The following is a 14,461-nucleotide window of genomic DNA, read 5'->3' on the forward strand; positions in this document are numbered from 1 at the left end:
TTAAGCATGACAGTGGTACCGTGATCCTGAGAGAGGACATCTTAGTTCCCACAAGATGCATGCCAAAATAGTCACACCTTCAACTTACTCACAAACGCCTCTGAACAACTGTTTGCTGTTAAATCTAGGAGTGGGTATACATAAGTGTTCATTGCACTGATTATTTATTCTAAACACCACTTACAAAATTCTTCAAAATAGGATTGTAGGCAAAAGCTCCTCTTGATCCACTCACTGAAGTCACTGATGAAGAAGCTTCAAGAAGCTGAGGAGAAATAGCTATTCTAGAAGTACACAAAAGGGAGGCAGACCCTAACAGGTGAAAGACGCTACCTCCAAACAAGCCTCACTTTTGACAAAACCATTCATGTATCAAGGCAATGTTACTATCTGAAAACTGTTTTTAAAAAGTAGCCTTAAGGACTTCCCTGGTGGCACAGTGGTTAAGAATCCGCCTGCCAATGCAGGGGACATGGGTTTGAGCCCTGGTCTGGGAAGATCCCACGCCACGGAGCAACTAAGCCCGCTCGCCACAACTACTGAAGCCCGTGCACTCTAGGGTCCGTGTGCCGCAACTACTGAACCTGTCTGCTGCAACTACTGAAGCCCACACGCCTAGAGCCCGTGCTCCACAACAAGAGAAGCCACCGCAATGAGAACCACACGCACCGCAACGAAGAGTAGACCCCACTCTCGCTGCAACTAGAGAAAAGCCCGCACACAGCAACCAAGACCCAACGCAGCCAAAAAATAAATAGGATTAAGAAGAAAAAGATATCTAAAGAAGCATTTAAAAAAAAACAAAGTAGCCTTACAACCAAGTTTGACAGCAAAGCATTAATCCTACACAAACTGCTCATTGGCTCCTAGCAATTAGCTCAATATCCCTGTAAAACACATTTTCTCACTGGACTTGTTCAGTCATCAAGGTCAATGCAAAGAAATGCTACCGTATGAAAGCACACTTTGTGGTATGTTCCAAATAGGTCCTTAATTATGTGCGTCAAAGGGTCTCGAACAAAAGGCAACTGCTAGGTACTACAAACGTAGCACAAAGGATGGTGCTATGTTGGAACAAAGCAGTTCTAAATATCTCGTTTGCTGTTTTATGTTTCCCACTTGAGGTTGGAAACCTTGGGAGAAAATAACCTCATGTGCGCTGGCCCCCAACCCTGAATTTAATTACATGTAACAGTGATGCCTTTGAAAACAGGGCTTCCCTTACACTGTCTCATGCTTGTGCTAGAAACTAAAAAAAAATCAAATAGAAAGTAAGCTTGTACTCATAATGAAATGAACCCATGTTGTGTTTTCATTTTCTTGCCTGCTCTGGACTATTAATTTGACCAAGCTGGAATTAGCACAGCACAGCTGAAACACCAAATCTTAACACTGCAGTGATACACCAACATAAACCGACCAGACTTTACATGGAGGGTGAAAAATGCACGATACATCCAAGGTGAAATCACATGGTGGTGTGAAGGGGGAACAAATGAACTAGCCTGTGGAAGCATGTGCCACTAACTGTATGTAGTTTGGGGTGGGGTGGGGTGGGGGGACGACAAAAAAGTATAGAGGGCATAGGGTAGGAAGCGTACTTCAAGTTCCCAGCTCTAGGCAGCTGTACACCCTTCAAGCAAGTTAAGCTTCTAGTAACTCACCTATAAAGTGAGTTCATTCAACTAGATGACTTCTAAGGTCCATCTCAACTCTAGCTCAAACCCTAGGGAAAAAAGGAGGAATCCAACATTTCAGATCCCCGTGAAGCCCAGGAAAAATATGAAATGCTAAAACAGCAATGGTATTAGAACTGTTCAGAATGAACACGGAGCTAAAGGCCATCATTATAATGGATTAGAAAGAATTACATTTTCTGTATCCTTGCAAAACAATTGACCCCAAAGTATCTGAAGCCTGTGCTTCCTTGTAACAGCTATTTTTCATTACTGAAGACATGACTTAGTACAAAAAGAAAAGTCCAAACTGTGAGCTTTCAGTCCTCCACATTCCCCCGTTTAATATGGCATTTTGCACTATATACATTAATGAAAATCTGAAACAAACAGAAAGAACTTTAGTCAAACTCCCCTTCCTCCTCCAGCTTTATTGGATAGTTTAAAATTACATTTCTATTTTCTAGGACTTCAGTTGCTTTTTCCATCTGACTTTTAAAAACTGATTACAGCAAATGAAACACAGTTGTCTAAGTGATATAGTATACAAAAATAACATCTTGATTTCTGTGAAAATGCATTTCTCTGCAATTCCTGAATAGCTCCAAATTATGCTAGCTCTGAGCATAGATGTTTACTCTGGGTTTTAGATTTAGTCTTTGAAAAAATGTGTTCTACACCTTTGCCATCGCCATCTGTTTACCCAGCATCAACGCTGCGGGGAAGTTGTTCCTGTTCAGGCTTTTATCCCAAGTTTTCTCGCATAGCCGGTAACACGCATGTTTGGTTTTTATTTTGTTTACTCCCAGTCAACTGTATGTCCTATGTAGGGCCTGATACAGATGTTACTTGATGTTATTTAACAGCTACTGAGGTCAGACAATCCAAGGCAGTCATTATGCTAAAATTAAAGTTACTTATGGAAGCTCATGGACACTTCCAGGATTGGTTTTTACCTCCTACATGGGAACATATTCGAGAAACCCAGAACGGGCTTACTGGTCTGACTCAACTCTTCCCATTCATCAATCCCTATTCACCAGTGGCGCGGAAAGGGGGTTCTTTAACAAAGCATTATACATAACACCTCTACCAAACTAAACATAAACTTTTTTTTGTAGTTAAATGCAGGAAGTCGGTTTTTTTCCACCCCTTTCCTCCTTTTACACGGCAAGTAAAGCTCACTGGCCTGGGAGTAGCCTCTATCTGCCAACCTTTGGCCAGTGAAGAGGATTCAATCAGAAAAGGAGGGGCGACAGAGGACAGTAATTAAGCCGTGGCCTCGATCGTGCACTCCCGTGCAAGGTGCCCTGACTCGCCACAGCGGTAACAGTTGACTTCACTCGTCTTGCTGCAGTTGATGGCTACATGACCAGTCTCGCCACACCTAAAGAAAGGAAAGTAGAACAACTTCATAATAGCGCTCAGAAAATGCCAAACTGGACTAAAGCAATAGTTACTGCAGAACAAAAAGCAACAATAAACCAGTACAGCTTTGTTTTCAGGACAGTAAGTCTTATTATCCCCTAAACTAAGAGCAAAAAGGAGGAATTTGATAGCGAAGCTACCCAATTGTGCAGCCTAACGCATAAGACCAAAACTTTTGCCATAAGAGTCCAACCAACACCACAACCAAAACACTGGCCAATGTTATAGTTTCACACAAATTAACCCCTAAGATTTCACAGGCATATACATATCAAAACTTATAAAATTTTATACTTTAACGTGTACATATTATTATATGTCACATTCACAGACAGGCAGAGACCTCTGGTTTCATGACAAAAGATTTGTGTGTGTGAATTACACGGTTTTCTACAAAGTCTCTGAAAACCCCAAATTATTATAACAAAACATTATTTTTGGCAGGGGGGAGGGAGCCCACCCTGCACAGTTAGGCGGGATCTTAGTTCCCTGACCAGGGATCAGACCCATGCCCCCTGAAGTGGAAGCACGCACGGAGTCTTGACCACTGCACCGTCAGCGAAGTCCCAACATTCTTATTTTTAGAACATTAAAAATTCCAAAGTTGTGCTGCGTGCTGCCCAGCTGCCATAACCCACCAGGCATCACGGCAGGACACTGCCCAAGGTAGAGACAGTTCGGCTGCGCAAGCCGGAAACCTCTCCTACGGTCGCAGCCACCTCAGGGCATGTACTATCCCCAAGGTCCTCCCATTTATAGCCAACTCACTCTCCAGGAGCCCCTGCCATGAGCTCTCGGCCAGCAGCACGCCGGCAACTCACCTATAGCACTTCACTTTGGTGCAGTCTTTCTGGATGTGCCCGAACTCGCCACAGGAATAGCACTTCTGCTCGTCGGCGTGGTCGCAGTCCCGGGCCAGGTGGCCGGGTTTGCCGCAGTTGTAGCAGCACTGCTCTCGCTCCCTCTTGGGCTCCTTGCAGTCCTTGGCGATGTGGCCTCCTCGGCCGCAGTTATAGCAGGCTTCAACAATAAGGAAAAGAAGCAGACCAAGACTATAAAACCTTACAGATGCCGCTACGTTCCAAACCATACAGCACACACCCTCAGAGGTGGAAGATCTCTTCCAACGCAGTAGTGCGTGCTCGTACGAAGAGGAAGTGTTAAATACTTACCATCCTCCTGAAGATCACAATCCTTGGCAAGGTGACCAGACTCACCACAGCGGTAACAGATGTCTGGAAGAGACGAGGAAACAAACTGGAAACCTATTTTGGGCAGAAACAAAAAGAATTTGACTAATTAGACCAGTCTTGATACTTATGCATGCTGAAGTACTTCAAAATTTTTTATTCGACAAAAATACCTCTATCCGAGGTAAAACCACCTCTGCCACGGCTTCTCATTCCACGACCACGGCCCCCACCAGTGGGGCACTCCCGGGCCCAGTGGCCAGATCGTCCACACTTGAAGCATTCATTACTGCTCATGGCTGCAGCCAGATCTTCAAAACATTAAAAATGACCACATTAAACCACTTGAAATTACTTTTAGCTTTTATTCCCCGTTTAGTGTACTTTTGGATAATTATTCCGGAGAAAAAAAGCCAACCAATATATTGGTTAGAAAAACAATCACATAACTATATGTGTAGGCATTATATATCTATTATGAAATATATTAAAAGTGAAAAACACATTGAAAACATTATGTATTTTCATAAACTTGTGATCTTTACAATCATTAAGATTATGCATACATGTTAATCCAATTATTAATGGGATGACGGGACTTACAGGGTTAGTATCCATGAATATCCATTATTAGAAATAATTAGTAATACCTCATTCCAGGTCCAACTTAATGGACATTTTCATGGTTACAAGCCAGTAAACTTTATTGTGGGCAACTGGAAGTCATTTACTGGCTATAAAACTGGAATAAGCCAGTGGAGCTGTAGTATGGACTCTGAGAGGGGATGAAGAAACAGTCTCGTCTGCGCCCTTAGCACCTAACACAGTGCCCAGTTAAACTGCAGCACTACGTGCCAATTCAGTATTTAGAGCAGGCACGTTAGAAGAAATGCAGGCAATTCTGTCTCTAGACAGCACAGTATGTTAAAAATATTAGAAAAATGACAAAGAGGACACCAAAGTAAAATACCAGTAGCACTGGGACCATTTTTTCCCTCTTCTAGTCTCCCATTTCCAAATTTTTCTGTAATTTTACATTTAAAACAAGGCTACTTGGAATTTCATAGACGACTCCTTTATTGGGTATTGTTTCAAAATAAAAGCAAAACTCCAACTAAAGCAAATGCATTTTACGCTTCTTATGTAACAATCCAAAAATAAGCACGGGCTATTCCTAGAATAGAATAGAATGGAATGGAATAGAACAGAATGGAATGTTGCAGGACAAAGTCCCAGTAAAGTGGCCTTTAAAAAACAAACTAGTTAAAAACAATGTAACCTTTACATTTCCACACTTCCATATCTAAACATTTTTACCCTTATTTCCAGTGTCAAACAATGGTAAACAAAGTTTTTAAAACACGTTGTAGAGCAATCTAGTGACTAAAAATTATGCTCAAGTTTCAAGTCTCCATCATCAAATATTGAAAAGAACTCATTACCTTTCCCAACTCTCTGCAATCAGAGCCAGGATAAATCTTCAGAGGAATCTTTCTACCAACTCTTGCCACTTGCCGTATAAACTTATTACCAATAGGGGGCAGGGGAAAGTGCCTGAATGCATAATGCACGTTTCTAGTCGGATGAAACCAGTCAGTGAAGATTAAAAACGTATTTTTGCAAAATTACATTTGCTTTCTTATACGGGTGCTGGCATTCTAAGTCATGTGCGGGGCTGGTTTCCACCAGAGAGAATACTCATGATTAAAAAACGAATGGCACATAAAATGATCACAAAAAAATGCAGCGTATGGTATGTCATCCTCCCCTCAACCCCATTTTCATTTTGCATCTTCTGTTTACTCGGGACCAATTTGAGCACATTAACTCTTGGTCCCAAGGAGTTCTTTGCACAAACGATCACTTCCTTTCACAAGGTAATCCAGGCAATTTGACGAGTTCTGAGTATTTTATAATTCTCTTATTTCAATAAGATACTTATCTTTTCGAAAAATGACAACCCAATATTCAATATGCATTTTCAAAGCTAAAGAAATGATAGTTCCAGGCAACCTCCCTTTTAGACTGCTGCTTTAAAAGGACCTCCTGTTTCATAATGGTAAAGTACAAACGAAATACGTTATAATGAATCATCAGATGTTTATCAGTGTATTGAATAAAGTCAGCAGTTAAAATTTTAGGTTTACTTTTAGCCTACAAATATTAGTTTAAAAAATTTAGCTACTCAAGAACTGATTAAGCTAAGTGTGGATTTTCCATGAACTGTTTCTCTCTCTTTGGTCAAGCCGACCTCAATCAGCTGGTCTACATTTTCACCGACTCCTTTATGACAGAGAGCTCTTTAGTAACATTAACCCAACTGATTCCCACTATGTTTTTAAGGCATGCTACTGATCCTGGTACTCATCTTACATACAAATGTATTTATAAGGTTATAAGGTCTTTAGGGAATGGCATGCTATTATTCCTTAGGAAAACGAGAGGCGGTAAAACAAAGCTGCAAATCTATCATGGCTCCCTGACTCCCACAGCTCTTGGCTGCGAATTTGCGGCATGGCACTGCCCTGCCCCCGCCTCTCCCGCCTGTCACAACCTTTTGCAGCCTTCAAGGGCCAACTCTATAAAAGAACCTGACCACACCACCCAGCCTGGAGCTATCCTTAATCCCTAGTAAGACCCAGGGCACTCACTCTACACTACCATTTTGCTTTTTATCATATTCCTTCAGAGTAGACACCAAGTAATTCACCTTTGAATCATAATACCCCATCCAATTATCCTTTTAGTAGCAGTATAACTCAGTATTTTAACTGCTGGGGTCTTTTGGGTTTTTTTTGTGGGGGGGGGGGCACCAATAGTCATTTGCTGAACGAAACAATTTGTGTTTCTTGTACAGACCCGATCCAATCCAGTAAGTACTGACAATAAAACACCTGAATTCTTGCTATCACAAGAGTTGTTGCACCATTAATTTAAAGTAACGATGCTGAGAATTCCCTGGCGGTCCAGTGGTTAGGACTCAGCGCTTTCACTGCCAGGGCCCGGTTCAAACTAAGATCTCACAAGCCGCGTAGCACAGCCAAAAAAAAAAAAAAAAAGAAAAAAAAAGTTAATGATGTATTTTCAACTACGTACTCAACGAGGACTACAATCACTCTAAATTCGGTATGTATTTCAGATTGTCTAGTAAAATCCCCACATGTAACTGAGAAATTTTCACTCCAGGTCACTAAAATCAGCAACCGAGCCAGGACCCCTAACTTGCCATCCAGACTCTCAGCAACATTTTATGGAATGCCACAAAACATATATACGAATTTAAAAAACAAATACCGTATTTTCACTGTTGCCAGGCAGCAGGGGAGCATATTTTTCTTCCTTTTGCTGCTAAAAATCATTGCTGTACCTACACCCATGGATCCCTCACACAGTATAAAAAGACTGACCACTTAACCCAGCTTAACCACTTGCTGCGTTACCTCAGGACACCTGACCCCTCTCCTGTCTTGAGGAAGATAAAACTGATCTGTAACCAGATTACTACCAGGTGCCTTGTGCTTAATAGGTGCTCAATTTAAAAAAAGTATGGATTTATGCCCACTGCTTACACAGTTATTCCTGCCTTTCCACTCTTCTCCCACTTAAGCTGGATTGTAGACAGATAGATGAGCACTCAGTCCAGGGAATTCCCTGGTGGCCTAGTGGTTAGGGCTCGGGGCATCCATCCTGCAAGCCGCACAACACAGCCAACACAAACAAACAAACAAACAAAACCAATCTACACAGCAGGCTTGAAGCGGGCCCAACTCTGCTTATACTCAAGTTTCCCATCTCATAAAATCTACTTCCTGAGTGGAATGGATTAGAGGTAAGACAAGAAAAAGGGTGAATTCCTAATGACTCCACATTTTCAATAACAGGAATCAGGATCTGTTTCCATTTCGACTGCTGTGTATTGAATTTTCATTGACATAAATCACATGTAAAGACGTGGTAGGAGCACAGGCATGCCAGGCAGGAGGAGTAAGGCACTCAGGATACGGTTTGCAAAGATTCACTGTGAGGGCCACGTAAGCTAAACTATGAGGCCTCGTTTACAGATACTGCACTCGTCTAGGCTTTAAGGCTTAAATCCTGGAATTGGTACCAAAACGCAAATGGAATACAAATGTCTTCGTGAATGTAATTCTACCATATTTTTGATACTAAGAACAAAGCCAATAAACTACTTAAATCTTAACAGCACACGGTCAAGACTAACAATGCGTTCCAACCAATAAGAGACCATAACTCTCTATAAATACGTTTAAAATAAGTGGCAACAGGCAAGGGGGGAGGGGGAACGTGACATAAAGCAGTTGATGAGGATCAGGTTAGACTGTTTTCCTAACACAGCCGTATCGATTCACATCTGCTGTGTCTCCAGTCACCTTCCCCAAACTCAGGGTTACCCCTGACTCATCCACGTTGACCTAACCTGCACTGAGACCACAGTGGAGCTTCTGCCCCTTGAATGCACTCACCCATTTTTACGCCCTAATAAGTTGGTTCAGAGTTCCAACATGGTACTGAAACACTTCAAACTGCTGAAATAAAGATAAACTACAGATAGAATGGAAGGAAGCAAGTTATATTGTGCACTACCTGCATTCTGGCCAGAATACTGTAGAACAGAGCACAGTCCTGGGAGCAATGCTCCTCACACCCATCTCTGCATGTCCCGAAGGGTTTCAGTCAGTAGCTGAACACCTACTGTAAGTCAAGGATTGATAAACACATTATCTGTAACTCCTACAACCTTGCTAGTCATGTATTCCTGTCCCCAGTTTACAATAAGGAAACTGAGGCTCTGAGACCAAATGACTTCCCAAAGCCGTACAACTACTGGGTGGGCCACAAAGTTCGCTCGGGTTTTCCCATAACACCTTATTTCTAGAACTTTTTGGCTAACCCTACAGAAAGTTCTAGAGTCAGGATTTCAACAGTTGGCTCCAAGTCCTCTGCAGAGGCTTTTGTTAGGGTTAAGTGATACAGTACATGAAAATGCTATCAGAAAAGCACACCAATTTAGAGAAGTCAAAATAAAACTAGAATCGATACATTTCTAAAAATCCACACCCATGAATGAATTTAAAGCCACTTTAGATTTTAACCTTCTTCCTGAGGCAGAACTTAGGAGTGTCACCACAGACCAAAGACTGCCAACCTGACTTCACTAGTTAAAACCCTCATCTGTAACTACGGAGCCACTCCAGGCGACCACCATACTGCACTCTCAGTCCTAATTAACAGAGCCCATCCACTCACAATGTGAAAGTTGGTAGCCACAAGCTCTATTTTATTATTCCAGCAGTTTTTTACAACATGAAAATGGTGTGCACTTCACTGTGACTCTCTCAACAGCATGCCCTTACTGCAGCGGCATCTGACACTGGCAGAATAAGAGTTCTATTAAATGAGACAGTGCAGAAAGAGTGTTCTCCACATAGCAGGCCAGGATGCCTTGGCATCAGTCTTCTGCTCTCCACTTACTGTCAGAAGGCTAGGAAGAGGAAAGAGGCCAGCAATTCTTAAAAGAAACTCTCACTCCTGCAGGGGGGGAAAAAAAAAAAAAAAAGCAAAATCTCTCTTGTGGTCAAGAGTTTAGACAACAGACCAATCATTCCAACTAGTCAAACTGTGGTTCTACTGCCTTTAAGTACCCATTTTAAGCTTCCATTTAGGTACCACAGACTTCAATTAGATTTTAAGAAAGGTAAAAAGAATCCAATCACAAAACTGTATTACAAAACTCACTTATAATACCTTAGAAAAGACAGCATTCGGCCTGTTCCAGATGTTCAAATGCAAGTGTAATAAATGCCCCTTAAGTTTTCCACTGATTTAGCTCAAAATATTTTAAAGAGACTGCACGTATGAAACACCTAGCTTGTTAGCAATAGGAAAAGGCATGTGGACCTTTGGTTGCTGAGAAAAACTTACCCAATTTATCTGTGACATATTAGATAAGTACATAAACATATACTGTTAGCTTTTTTCAAATACTGTTGCCAAGAGTTGCGATTTGGAAAAATCTTAAGTCCTTAATTCAGCCCTTGGGAACCTAATAAATTATTCCTTTTATATTCCAGTACAGAGAGCTCCTTGTAGACAAGAATCAGGCTCAACAAACTAAAAACAGCATGAAACTATGTACGCGGCACTTTGTAGGTGTTTAAGCCTCTATCACAGTAATTTTTAAGAAGCATTTGAAAATAACTGCTTTGCAGAGGGGAAAAAAAAAAGCCTAAGAGGTAGGAACTTCTTTTCATCCATCTCTTTAGAACCTCAAAACCTTACACTCAACTTATAGGTCTTGAGCAAAAGAATAACAAAGTTCTTAATTTAAATTAAGGTTAACTCACTGATGCAGAAATTAACTGGTTATGTTTCTCTCCCAAAACTGGGTCAAACAATAGGAAAAAGGGAAAAACCTGTTTTTAAAAACTTGTCATTTGGGGGTACAAGATGAGGACGTAAATTAATCCTCCTGAAAAGAAAAAAAACTAATCCCGACTCTTGGCTTCTTTACCTTACCCTTTTTGTGGATCCCTCTGAATAATGCCTGAAACACACTATCTGAAGTTACAGATGAAAACTGAGCAATGTTTTCTTTTCCTAAGACCCCCAAAACCAGATGTAATCACTTCCTTTGGAAGTGCCCTGTGGCTGCGGCCATGTGGTTAACATGTGGCAACAAGCACAAGCTTTACCAATAATAAAATCAACACCCAAACCCAAATGTGGGCCATTATGCCATTCTAAAATAGGTTTTCACGTTTGGAAAATCCAAATGGAGGTTGGCTAATTAATCTTCTCGACTCGTTTTTAGATTAAATTGTATTCGTTTCACCTATCCAAGAGATGATGCAAAGGTTACTGCTGCTGCCATGATTTTGGAAGTTTGACAAATTCATGCTTTTTTCTGATAGCGGGGTTTTTTAAAAGTCTCCGCACCTTAAATTAGTGTTGACTCAAGAAAAGCGGGCCTTATCTGCCCCTTCCCGAACTGCACCGTAAGACAAATAACTTAGCATGTCAATGACGATAAAAATTCAAGAAGCGGGAAGCTATCGGGAAGTAGGCAGAACGAGTCCCGAAGCCTCACGGGCCTTCCGGCGGGGTGTCCCCCCACCCTAAACGGAGAGCTTCTCCAAGGCCCCACCTAAGCCCACAGAGCCCCTGGCATATGGCCCGCGCCAGGCCCAGCCCCCCTGCCCCCCGCCGCTCCAGGGCCCTCCCCCCACACGGCCCCCTCCCCGCACGTTCCCGCCAAATCCACCCCCGCCCTGCGTTCCGCGGCCCCGGAGCCCCCGCCTCGGCCCCAAGGACGCGCGGCCTCGTCCGCGGCGAGGCTGCGGCCTGGGCCCGGCGGCCCGATTGCGGCGGCCCCGCGTCCCGGGCGGCAGGCAGGGCGGGAAGGCGGCAGGCCGCGGGGCGCAGTCCGGGGCCGGGCGGCGGCGGCCCGTTTCCCGCCTGACGCAGCAGCGGCGCAGGCCGGAGCGCGGCCGCCATCGCCGCCTCCCTGCTCCCGACCCTTCGCCCGCGGCCCCCACACCGCGGCCCCCGGCATGTTCGCGGCCTCACCTTCACCGTCGGAGAGGCCCGCAGCGGCGGAGACTCGGACGCAGGCCGAGAAGGCGGCTCGCGAGGCAGCGGCTGTTTATTTTCAGGGTCCTCGCCTGCGCCACACGCGGGTCTGCACACGGCCCCACACACGCCGCTGCGCACGGCTCTCCTCCGCCTCGCCCACGCGGCCAATCAGCGCGCGGGGCTCGGCCGTCCAATTAGGGCCGCCTGCGGGGAGGGCCGCCCCGCCCGACGCGGCGCGGCGGGCGGGGCTCTTCCCCTGAGCGCGCGGCCCTTCCCGCCGTGCCCCGCGCGCGGCCTTCCCGCCCCGAGATCCGGCCTCTCAGGATCGGGGATGTCGGGGTCCTGGCTCGGCGACCGTTCTGGCAGCAGCGCCAAGGGGCGCCGCGAGGCGGTCTCAGGGAGGCGGTTGCGGTGCGCGTGGGGCCGGGAGGACTCCTCCCCGTGGCGGGCTCCGGAAAGCGTGTGCCCGCGGACCCTGAGCTCGGCGCGGCCGGAGCCCGGCCCCACTTCCGGGGCCTCTCGGTTTGGGGAAGTCGGACTGCCCAGTCACGCAGGTGGCCGTGGCTGCGGCCCGCAGGCCTGAGATTCGTTTGGGTTTTTCTGGGGCCCAGGCAGAGCCCCGGAGGCCTCATAGCTCCCACTTGCAGGACTGATAACACCCCCTTTCAAATAAAAGTCCCTCCCTGGGGAGCGGGCGGGGGTGGAAGGACGGCCCGCAACCTCGGTCCCAACACCCTTGTCACCGGAGGAGCATGTGATGAGTGACGTTCCCTGCGACAGGAGGGCCACCCGGCCTGGGCTGTCACGGTCCCGAAAGGCCTTTAGATTTTCTCCAAAAGACATTGTATATATAGCATAGATATTCTGTCATGGTGGAATAAAGTCAAACTGTTCAGTGGTAAACTAAGAAGTTACAGAATTTTGTGTCCCATTTGGGAATGGCCTTTATTAAAAACATGAAAGAAAAAAAAAAAGGAAGAGTCCCTAGTCTCTTGAGCCCTAAAAGGCCCTAAAATCACTTAAGTCTCATACTAAACTTGGTGTGCTCTTGAGGTTAGTCTGCGGCCCATGTTGGCTGATGCCTGCCAGGAGTGTACTTTTCATTCTTTTAATGACTTACACTTGGAAAGTAAGCGCTCTTATCTTTTGTTATTAAGATGTTAAAACTGGGGTGATCAGTCCTTGTTTGTCGCGTTAGCTCCGCAGGTGGCTGTGTAGACTTGAGCTATTCATTTGCCCCCGGTTTCACCTTATTTGAATCCTAGTGGCAAGGCTGTATGGCTTCTTAAATCATGTTGTGAGGAGGTAGTATAGCAGAGTGGTTAAGAGCTCAGATGCTGAGAGTCAGGGTTAAACCTGATTAAAATCACTTAATTATTGTAAAGCATTTAGCAGATTGTGTCCAACGTAGTGCTCAAGAGAGGGTAGCAATTATCAGAGTGGATGGACTATTTTAAGGACCAATGATTTTTTAAAAAACTTTTGTTAAGGCAATTTAAAGTAAAAATATTTTTAAATTAAGTATGAAAAGTCCCCATTTCCAATAAGATTGAGTTGCCTGGCACTTTATGCATTAAGTTGCAACACCAGAGTTACCAATAATAAAACGGTATTTTGTGCTTACATAGTTTTATTACCAAGAAGCTTATACAGCTTCATGGACTTCCCCTCCCTAACTGTTGAATCTTTATAATATCTTGAGGTAAGGCGTAGTGTGGTAATTGCAGACACAACTAGTGATTTCCTAAGCCCTAACAGTGAGTCAGTGCAACACAAGAGCCTATGTAGGAAGTCCAGCCTGGGTGCCTCCACGCCACACCAGGAGGATGAATTAAAATTGTCGTAGGAACCATAAATTAATATTTTCTGACTTGATTTTTGTTTACCATTCCAACCACAGTGCTACATAAAATATTTGCTATTCATTATAGGCGCAGGGACTGAATGTTCCTAATATTAAAAAAAAATTTTAAAAAAAAGGGTGGGTGTGAAATAAAGATATTAGACATAATGTTCTTCTATAGGTTTAAAAGACTTAAGTAGAGGAATGGAAACATAATGTGGGCTTTGCTGTTTGGCTCTGGGAGGAACAGCTAATGGCTCTCTACCTGGCGTCCAGCTTTCCGCAATGACTACTCTCTACCTGGTGTCCAGCTTTCCGTAATGACTATTATTAATAGAGCCAGTCTGGTCATGAGGCATTCTGACTGACCCAGAGAAGGTCTGGGATGGAGCTGAGCTACAGTGACTCGTGTTGCGTGGCTATGCGCCTCGGTACACCTGTTTCACTAGCGATGTTTGAAAATAAAGGGAAAAGGCCACCCCACTCAAAAGATAAGCTGCCAAGTGTATTTGAAGGAAGAGGCTCCTATTATGTTTCCCTCCCCTGGAGATGTATTTTATCCCCTCCTGCCCTCCAGTGTTCAGTCTAACCCAGGGTACTGTGCGCAGCATTGCAGGGGTTACAAAGGTGAGTTAAGACACAGACCATGCCCTTGAAGATCTTGCAGGATGACACGGGCCAAAAGAAAGTATTCGGTGTCCTCAAAGGACCAGCTAAAATGCTGTGATTCA

The 14,461-nt window shown here is 44.3% G+C and overlaps 1 protein-coding gene across 4 annotated transcripts in view; it reads right to left on the reverse strand.

Moving 5' to 3' along the window:
• Positions 1 to 1,994: 1,994 nt before the first annotated feature.
• The window catches only part of CNBP (CCHC-type zinc finger nucleic acid binding protein), a 55,805-nt gene continuing 43,338 nt past the window's right edge, over positions 1,995 to 14,461 (reverse strand). Inside the window, exons 1-5 of one of the 4 annotated variants that reach the window (XM_082414040.1) lie at positions 11,882 to 12,043; positions 4,489 to 4,605; positions 4,277 to 4,369; positions 3,926 to 4,124; positions 1,995 to 3,063 (exon numbers count right to left, since the gene is read on the reverse strand). In XM_082414040.1, coding sequence (XP_082270166.1) covers positions 2,946 to 3,063; positions 3,926 to 4,124; positions 4,277 to 4,369; positions 4,489 to 4,591 — 513 coding nt within the window. In that variant the 5' untranslated portion in view covers positions 4,592 to 4,605; positions 11,882 to 12,043 and the 3' untranslated portion in view covers positions 1,995 to 2,945. Of the gene's footprint in view, positions 3,064 to 3,925; positions 4,128 to 4,276; positions 4,370 to 4,467; positions 4,606 to 11,881; positions 12,044 to 14,461 lie in introns of those variants that run through there. The other 3 variants (XM_082414038.1, XM_082414037.1, XM_082414039.1) reach the window with 3 other exon arrangements.

Source organism: Balaenoptera physalus (assembly GCF_965194825.1).
Source record: "Balaenoptera physalus genome assembly, chromosome: 11".
NCBI classification, from domain to species: Eukaryota; Metazoa; Chordata; class Mammalia; order Artiodactyla; family Balaenopteridae; genus Balaenoptera; species Balaenoptera physalus.